The sequence below is a fragment of the Solanum lycopersicum genome, chromosome 6, assembly GCF_036512215.1.
Source record: "Solanum lycopersicum chromosome 6, SLM_r2.1".
In the NCBI taxonomy this organism is placed as follows: domain Eukaryota; kingdom Viridiplantae; phylum Streptophyta; class Magnoliopsida; order Solanales; family Solanaceae; genus Solanum; species Solanum lycopersicum.
The window spans coordinates 27101794-27112087 of NC_090805.1; the positions used below are offsets into that span (position 1 = coordinate 27101794).

General features: G+C 36.4%; 1 protein-coding gene across 1 annotated transcript; it reads right to left on the reverse strand.

Moving 5' to 3' along the window:
* Positions 1 to 4049: 4049 nt before the first annotated feature.
* Positions 4050 to 4523, reverse strand: LOC138349308 (uncharacterized mitochondrial protein AtMg00810-like). Its single transcript, XM_069299629.1, has one exon. It carries the CDS (start codon positions 4521 to 4523, stop codon positions 4050 to 4052), a length of 474 nt encoding a protein of 157 aa, XP_069155730.1.
* Between the last annotated feature and the right edge of the window lie 5771 nt (positions 4524 to 10294).

The window sequence follows — 10294 nt, forward strand, 5'->3', positions numbered from 1 at the left end:
CTTATTGTTTTCTAGTTCAAAAATCTCCTTTGATCCTACATTTTACTTACAAGTGCAATGATTCATTATAGTCCCATACCTATAATGAATTAAGTAAGTAATTCAAGAGATTAAGAAAATGATTTAACTATAATTTGGGGCATGGAATCTTCATAAACCGATCTTCAGTGACTATTCCTATTATTGTATTATTGGCCTAATATAAGAAGTCATTATAAGTCAACCTTATTTGACTATGATATTTTGCCAATTATGTAAAGTCATTATAAGTCAATCTCATTTGGCTTGATTATTTTCATCACATGAGGATTCATTATTGACTATACCCTTTACTTATTGGAAACTTCATTCTTATCAACATTGACATTTATAACTCTTAATTTCTTAGTTCGCCTTGAACTTACATCTCTTCTTTCTTGTTATTTCCTTAGAGAAGTATGTAGCATTAACATCATGTGAAGTTACATGAAATTCAGTTTCTTTACCACACCGAAAAGAGGAGATTCACTGATCAAAGTGAATTCTAGATCATGCGAGTTAACATGAAATCCAGTGTCTGACCCAGACCGAAAAGAGGTGATTCACCGGCTAAAGTGAATCCATGTCAAGTGTTTAACCCACACCGAAAAGGGGTGGCTCACTGCTAAAGTGAAAAAAGAACATTATTTTGATCTTTAACCGACATAGATCATGTGAGCTAAACTTGAAATTTGTTGTCTTTCCCACACTAAAAAGAGGTGATCTCACTGACCAAGGTGAGACCGAAACATATCTAGCTCTCTTAGGTGGAATCCATAGGCTAGTTCCCAAATTGGCTAGACATAGTTTGAAGACTAGGAGATATTCAGAGACTCTTATTCACCGTGGTGGAGCCTCATCTCATGAGACTTACATGTACAAGCACAATCTCATAGCTAGTCTATCGGTGCTTTGCTCACTTTCTTTTATGTTCTTATCTTTTAGAGTTGACTCAAACATTATAGAAGATTGCTTCTAGATTGAGGTTTACTTACTCTATTGATGACTTGTCATCCCTTTATTTACATTGATGAAATGTGAATTTATTCTTACATAACATCTTTGGTGTTAATGAGACTTGTCTCACACATTCTAACACCCTTCTTCATGAGTATCTAAACATAGTATCTTAGGTGTAAGTGAAACTTGTCTCACTTCCTTTAACACCTCATTCTGGTCACTTTCTTAACTTAGATACTTTTTAATTATGTTAATACTCACTTTACTTGCTTACGTTCATTTGGTAGCTTTATATCATCATTTATGGACGTTGAGAACTTCATTCAATGAAATACTTATGTTCATAGTTCATTTGGTTAGGGAATGTTGGGACTTATCCCAATGATTGGCATACCTTGGATATTAATTCATTGAATTATCTTAGATGTGCTTAAGTTGTTATTTCAATACTTTGGCTATATGTGATTGACATAAAATTAGTATTGGCTTAGAAAATTTGAAAATGACTTCATAACCAATTTATTGGCACAAGCCAAACATTCATTCAAATATAATTTCATGAAATCATTATTAACCAATCTTATATCATAACTTAGGCACAACATTATTAGCCATTTCGAATAGCCTCATATGAATACTTTAATGAACATATCATCTCCAACAATTTACATTCAATAGTAAATATACACCATGACCGTAACACATCAAGCGTAGAACTTTCGGACACAAGTTAACGTTTAGCACCATTCTTTATTTCACGTAAGCAATACTTAAAATCATACGAGTATAATTTATAGGCTCATTCAACATTTACAAATTAAGAAACCGAGACATTAAGATCATCTAACACCACATTACCAATGACATGACCGAGACTACATCTATATACTCATTGGATTCGGAAACAAGGATACTAGGAAAAAGGGCGTTCAACAACAACATTGGGAAACAACCCTAGTTTTGAGATATCATAGATTCCAGACGATGAAAAATACTCTCGGAGAAAGAATTCCAGGAGAAAAACCCATACCTTATGCATAATTAAATCTACGAAAATCACCTTGCACGAAACCTTGAAGAAAACCTTGAAATCGTCTAAGAGAAATCGAGAGAAACTTTTCTTCTTTTCTTTTGTTCGTTTACTATTTTGCTTCGTGAGTTTCTTAGTGTTTGCACGTGAGTCTAAGTCTTAGGAACTGATATTGACTCATTCAACTTAAGCTAGTTAAGTAAATTAAATAAATTAATTAACTAATTACTAAAAAGCCTCTCCTAGATTGACTAAAATAGGAAAACATAACACTTAGTCAAATCTGAAATTTTTCTTAAGAATTTCGGCCTTGCTTTTGAATTTTTTCTTAATTAATTAATTCCTTAATTTAATTAATTAAGGGACATAGGGTAATTACCAAAGTACCCCTAAGTCATTGGAACCATAACTAACCCTTTTGGACCATCCTAGGTTAAGTTCTAGGATGTTTCTTGAGTTAGACTAGGTTAGTGTAATGATTTCAGTTTGACCATTTAATTTAATTAATTAAAATTGCTAATTTAATCAATTAGGTGACTTAGGGTAATTACTAAAGTACCCTTAAGTCGTTAGGACCATAACTAACCCTTTGGACCATCCTAGGTTAAGTATTAGGTTGTCTCTTTAACTAGTTACTAGGTTAGTGTCACCCAATTAAGTCTTAGGTTATCGGGTGTACTAGATAATTTATTTTTGTTTGTCCTAGGTTAGTTATCTAGTTAGGTCAGTCAGTTAGAATCTAGAGTTAGTTAGAGAGCTAGGCCCCACATGGTGGAACCCTTGTGCACGCCTTCCCCCTAACTACCCTAACTGAATTCGGTTAGGGTGGTCCCCTCCTTAGTCGTTTCTCCCCATGTGATTGCACATGTGTTGCTTGTACTTTCCAAACTAACTATTCTTGATGGTTCATTTGGATTGTTTACTTATTGTCCTAAGAATCCTCACTATGTCCTTGGGCGCTGCTTAATCTACATGATTATTTTAAGTGGTCATGTGCTATGATACCTAGGCTTGAAACTTGGATGTTTCGTATCTAATGTGTTGAATTATGAATAAAGGTTGTTAGCTTAGGGTCTTCATTGCAGGTACATTTCTTAAACAAGCTCATTAATACTTAGAAAAATTGTCTAACATCCTTTAAGCCAATATTTTCTTATATGCGCAATATTTTGCTTATTTTTGGGTATTATATAGAAATTGGCTAGTACCCCTTAGCCAATTTTCTATACTATGCCCAATATTTCTCAATATTGGACATTGAAATGCCTATGTATCCCCAATACACATTCTTAAAGACCTATTGGACTCTTCACTAGACATGTAATTTTTTGGAATGTTGCAGAGCATTTGCAGCTGAATTATATCATAGGGTCAGTAAATTCATCTGGCAATTGATTTGCAATATTATGCAAATGAATTATCACTTGAGCTTTAAGTTCACATATTCATTTAATGAGGATCTAGATAATTCATTATTAAACCTCACACATAATTTTCAGTTGTCAATCATCTCTCTCCCTAATGTTAGAAAATCTAACATTCATCCCAACCTTATTTGGAAATTCATCTTTGTGCGTGATGGAATAATCATGACCGTACATTCAATATTTTAGATGAAAATTATTTAGTTTCTGACCCTGAACCAATTTTAATGGGGAAACCTTGTTGGCTTGATGCATATATGTGTTGATACATGTTAAATAAAATTATCTCATACCAAATCTTATTTGAAATTTTTTTTTCTCATAACCACGATTTAGCTATAATTGGAGGCATACAATTTCTGCTAAATCAATCAGCATTATCAATATAATTTTATAGTTTGGAACTGTACTCTTAATTTTAATAATTCGAGCAAACAACCTTACAAAATCCAATTTGTAAGTTGAACAAAAGTACATATGACCATCTCATACATGCATCTATCATATAGTTACAAACGATCCACATGACGGGTGAATGCGCCCATATTGATCTTTTTATATGTTTCAAAAATTTCAGGGGATTAATCCCAACCTTAGCTGGTACAATGATCATTTTATCAAAGATCAAGAGAATAAGCAACACAAAGAATCCTTAAAGAATCATTTATTTCTTCATCATATAAGTCACCTGAATTCTCAATTACATTTGCATCACATTTAATCGAAAAACCCCGAAGCTCCAAGTCCCCGGGTCGAATGAGTAAACCACAACCAAGAGTGACAAAAATGTACCTGAGAATGCATTTTAGACAATGGTAATCATGTTCACTTGGTTGATGCATGCGCTGAGCAACTCGGTTAACAGCAAACTGGATGTCAGTACGGGTAATGGCCAAATACTGTAGAGCCCTAATGAGGCTGCAGAAGTGGGTGATATCGGCAAACGAGGTGTTGGCTCCATTCGTAGACGAAGAGACTGCCATTGGTGTTGGTTGAATGGTGCATTTTTTCAGTCCAGCTTTCTGCAACAGATCTCGAGCATATTTTGACTGATTAAGAAACAAGCCGCTGCCTGTCCGAGAAACCTCCATTCCCATAAAATAATGTAGTGGGCCAAGGTCCTTCATTTTGAAGGTAGTATGCATAGCTCGACTGACATCCTAAATGAGAGCTGCAGTAGAGCCTGTAATAATGATATCATCTATATAGACAAGAAGAATGACTGTACCGTGTGTGAATGTCGAGTAAACAAACTCATGTCGTGTACACAACACGTCCTGGAGGAACGTTTTTAGACGTGTGTACCAAGCACGGGGGGTTTGCTTGAGCCCATACAGAGACTTCTGGAGTTTGAAAACATGTTGAGGGAAGCAGGGATCAACATAGCCCGGGGGTTGCGTCATGTAGATAGTTTCATCAAGCATGCCATGAAGAAAAGCATTGGAAACATCCAACTGATTGATGAGCCAATTGTTGCGCACGGCGAGTGACAGTACCAGGCGAATGGTTTCCTGCCAAATAACAGGACTGAATGTCTCGGAGTAATCAAACTCATACTCCTGATTTTAGCCTTTAGCAACCAAACAAGCCTTGTACCTAGAAATACTACCATCTGCATTGTGTTTAATTTTGTACACCCATTTACAGCCCACTGGGTGCCGCCCATGGGGCTTAGGTACAAGAACCCAAGTTTTCTGATCAGTCAAAGCCTTAAACTCGTCATCCATAACATGACGCCAATAAGCATTTTTTGAGGCAACAGAGTAGGTTGTTGGTTCACTATCGGGAAGGGGCGTATTTGGTAGTATGGTAGCCTGAAAGGTTTTGGGTTTAAAGATACCGACTTTGCCACGGGTTAACATGGGATGAGTATTGGGGGGTGGCACGGGCGGTGGTGATTCGGGGGTGGCTGGGAAGGACCCAAAACGGATCGGGCTGGAGATGTTGTGGGTATGGGGTGGTTCGGGTTGGTTGTGAGTGTGGGTGACGGTTGCGGGTGTATTGTGGGTGACGGTCGAAGGGGTGATGAGGGGTGGTTGGGTAGTGGGTGGAGATATGGGGGAAGTTGGTGAGGGACCCTGTGAGTATGTTGGAAAAAGGGGAAGGACGCCAATGAATGATGTATTTGTGGAGGAGGAAATAGACTCGTAGGGAAACTCATTTTCGACAAATTTGACATGTCGAGATATGTAGACTTTATGAGTTTGTGGGTCAAGACAGTGATAACCCTTGGAGGTAGGATGATAGCCCAAAAAAATACAAGGACGGGATCGAGGTTGTAATTTGTGAGTAATATGAGGGCGTAGCCAAGGGTAGGCAAGACACCCAAAGACGCGGAGGTTGGTATAATTGGGAAGTTCTTGGTAAAGGAGTTGATAGGGTGATTTTTTGGAGAGGGTGTGACTGGGCATTCTGTTAATGAGGTAGTTTGCGGTGGCTAGAGGTTCTACCCAAAAGGAGACAGGGAGATGAGATTGATGTAGAAGAGTAACCACCGTTTCAATGAGATGACGATGCTTACGCTCAGCCACCCCATTCCGTTCGGGAGTGTACGGACAGGAGGTTTAATGTATAATTCCCAGGGATTGCAGAAACTGGCCAAAGATGTTATTTACATATTCCTTTTCATTGTCACTTTGAAAAAGTTTAACATGAGAATTGAATTGTGTTTTGACCATTTTTTCAAAAGTGACTAAGGTGGTGTATGCCTGTGATTTGTGTTTTAGTGGGTACAACCAAGTGTATTTTGTAAAATCATCCACAAAACAAATATAATAGCGAAAACCAACAAATGAAGGAACAGCAATAGGACCCCATAGGTCAGAATGAATAAGTTGAAAAGGTGCAGTTGTACGCTTCTCAGATAAAGTAAAAGGTAATTTATGAGATTTAGCAATTGAACAGGAGTCACAATTGTTTACATGAATGGAAGAAAAACCTAATTGAGACATTAAAGAATTTATTATTTGAGTAGACGAGTGACCCAGACGACTGTGCCACAACAGACTATGGCCATCAGCCGAAAGAGCCACCGGAGCCACAGGAACGCTTTTTAAAACTGGGTGGGCAGAAGAACTTATGCCAGGAAGAACGTACAGACCATGCTCACAGGGGCCATGAAAAATCACCCTCTTGGTAGTATTGTCTAGGATCTGAAAATCATTAGAGGTGAACAAGAGTGAGCAATTATTGTCTTTTGTGAATTGGTGAACTGAAAGGAGATTGGTTTTAATAGAAGGGACGTGGGTAAGGTTACCTAGGTGAAAGATAGCGGTGGGGGGTTTTAATGGTACCCGTGCCAGTGTGAGAAATATTAAGTGACTCACCGTTGCCAACAGTAATACCATTGGATCCATGATATGGATTTGGAGCGTTAAGCTTGGATAGATCAGAAGTAACGTGCATGTTGGCCCCAGTATCCAACAGCCATTCAGAGGAAGGGCCGGATTGAGATGCATAATTGGCACGGTTATCACTATTTCGGCTCTCCTCATACCGAAACCAGCAACGAACAGCGGTGTGTCCTATTTTCTGACAGATTTTACAAGTTGGACGATCCCGCTCGTAAGTGCCCTACCCGCCGCTGGAAGATGACTGTCCGCCGCTGCCGAAGGAGTGCAGGTTGTTGTTGCTGCCGTGCTGCTGACCGTCGTACGGCGGATGACTGCCCTGCCAACCGCCACGCCCGCGGCCTTCGCTGTTTCTGCCGTAGCCGCCGCGGCTCCCCTGCCGGCCGCCACCACGCCCCCCGTGATAGTTCTGGCTTGCGGTGAGGGCGGTGGCCGGCTCCATAACAGCGGCTTCTCGGAGAAGAAGTTTGCTCTCCAGATCCACGTTGATTTCTTCACTTTTTAGCCACGAGGAGAGAGTAGCCAGGTCAACGGGCGTTGGACTGATGCGAACCGCCTGTTTAATGAAGGAGTAAGCTGATGGGAGCCCCCGAATGATGCACATGACGAGATATTTTTCGAGAATGATTTCGTTCACGGTGTCGAGGGCTGTGATGATGGTCGAGACCTCGTCTAAATACTCCGCCATAGTTTTCGTGCCTTTGGTAATTGTGTGGAGACGATCACGCAATTGAAAAATATGAGAGTGGGAAATTGATGCATAGCGTGTTGCGAGGGCTGTCCATAGGGCTGAAGCAGTTGTGTAGGATCGGACGTGTTTCTGAACCGTAGGAGAGATGACCGCAATCAAACATGATCGGATCTGGCCATCCACGACTTTCTAGGCGGCATGGGCCGAATTGGTTTTCTCTGATTTGTCCATGGCGGTGATGACTGCCGGCGGCGGTTCCGTGCTTCCATCGACGTATTTGAGAAGGTAATTGGCCTCAAGGACTATAAGAACGGTGATTTTTCATGTAGGGTAATTTATGTCTGATAATTTTTTGGGAATCAGGGCATGAAGATGCCTGAGAAGGAGTTTAACGCCAGAAGGAAGTGAATCGAGAGGATCCACCTCAGTTATCATGGCTGCCGCCGCCCAAGAGAAGAGAGGGAACGATCGGTGCCCTAAAGAGAGAAAAAAAAACCTAGAGAAAAGAAGATCTAGGTTTTGTGGCTCTTGATACCATGAAGGAATATTGATTGTATTGAAGTATTAAGGAAATACATGGGAGATATATATAGGAGATATAGGAAGAAGTACTAATCCTAATAGGACTAGGATTAGTACACAGTAAATACTAATATTATTTTATACTATTTATTTAATACTATCTGTTATTATTCTCATAACGAGATCAACCAAAACATGAGCTAAAGAAAAACTAAACTCGCTCTCAATTGGTTAGAGTCTCATGCTGATAACGTGTTATAAACTCAAGCGCAAAGCAATATAAGTATAAAGAGAAGAAGAAGACAAGAAGTATAAGATGAAGGAGAGAACTTTTCTTCTTATTCAAGTGTATCATACATTGAGAATGATATCTTTATTTATAAGTAGAGAAATCATCTCAAAAGCCACTTTGATGAATGTCAAATTAATAGATACATCATTTTCCCATAAATGTTCACGTTACCTTGGAAACATACATATCCAAAATAAGGATAAATCTTGGGAATACATATCCATCCTTGAAAAGGATAAGTTCACGAATATCATCGACTTAGTTCAATTGGTTTATAACACAAAATAATTATTCACATTTTTGCAATATTTTACGTTTTTGTTAGGTGATTTTCGTGGCACTTCAATACATTTCTGTGGCGGCATTACTACTACAAAAAATAAACCTTTGGTCGCGACTTGTGTGATTGCCATAGAAAAAGTATCAATTATTTAGTATAGACAACGATCCATGAATCCCCATAAAATGTTATTCGTAGCAATATTTTGACTCTCTGTGGTGGTTTGTATCGCCATAACAAATTTTCTTTTTAGTGTCAACTGAAAATTGTAAAAGATTAAAAATCTAAAATATTTCAACAACTAAAATATTCTTAAAAAATTTAAAATTCAAATCATTATTAACCTACACCTTGTTTTACTAAAATGAAAATTACTCAAATAACTGAGAATAATTTTCAACCATAACAAACAAAAATCAGATAACACAATTTCAGGAGGGGAATCAAGTTCATGTAAAGATATAACCTTATATATAGTTGCAATTTATGGAGTTGAAATTAAAGATGAAGTTATGTTGGTTATATATTTTGTAATGAATATTTAAAATGATGCTCCTTTTTTAATGTACTTAGATACAATTTTAAAAGTGAATTTTTCATTTCAAAATAGATTATCAGATGTTCAAGTTTTTTAATATAACTTCAAAGATAATAAAAAATTATATTTCAAATTTTAATGGCCAAACATTGATTTAAAAATAAATTAAAATATTATAACGAAAAAGTGAATATTTTTTTATGTTGGAATGAATCCTAAAATTAGAAATTGAAAATAGACGAGACATGAAGTGTTTTATTTTAAAGTACGATAAAAAAATAAAAAAAAGGATTTTCATAGAAAATTTTCAAAATAATAATAATAATAATAATAATAATAGTAATAATAATCGTAACAATCATATTTTCTATGCCAATAATATATAAATTTACTTGCATTCTATTAGAGGTTTATTTTATTAAATTAGTCTTATTAGTTAGGTTTAAAATATTAAGTTTGAATATTAATATCTTATGAATTTATTTAGTAATAAATAATATTAAAAATAATATATATATATATATTGTTTATTGAAAAAATATATCAGAGAAAAGAGTTTTTTTTATGGTAAGCAAAAATAAAAATGAGGTAGTAATAAAATTTGTTTCAAAATAGATAGTAGTAAGAAGATAGAAAATGAAACAAAACATGAAAGAGATGTAGCGTTGATTCCAACTGCACATTTATTTAAATTTATTAATATATTTAATGGAATGTAGCGTGAACTTCGTATTTTCTTTTTTAACTTTTCAATCAAAATTTGTATTCTCTCTCCTTTGATTTCTTTAGACCCACAATTCCATGTGTTAAAATGTGAGTGGATCTTCATACAACTATTGGTGATTGTACCTCGCTCAAAATAAAAAATTTCAATTTTCAAAGGTGCATTTTGTACAAAAGAAAAAGTTTTCTAAAAAATATTTTATTAAAAGTAAGTGGATATCTAACTTATTTTTTCATTTGGACTGGTGATTAAATATTTTTAAATATTTGATTGGTGAATGAAAAATATTACCAAAAAATAGTTTTTATTTTTGGCTTGGCTTGCAACTAGAAAATATTCTTTATGATATAATTTCTGACTGGAAAATCAACCTTGATAATCAATTTAGGATTCAATCTTGACTTCCGAAGTAGCACACGACCTCAACGACTGTTTCAAAATTTGACCCTGAGATTTGACCCAAAC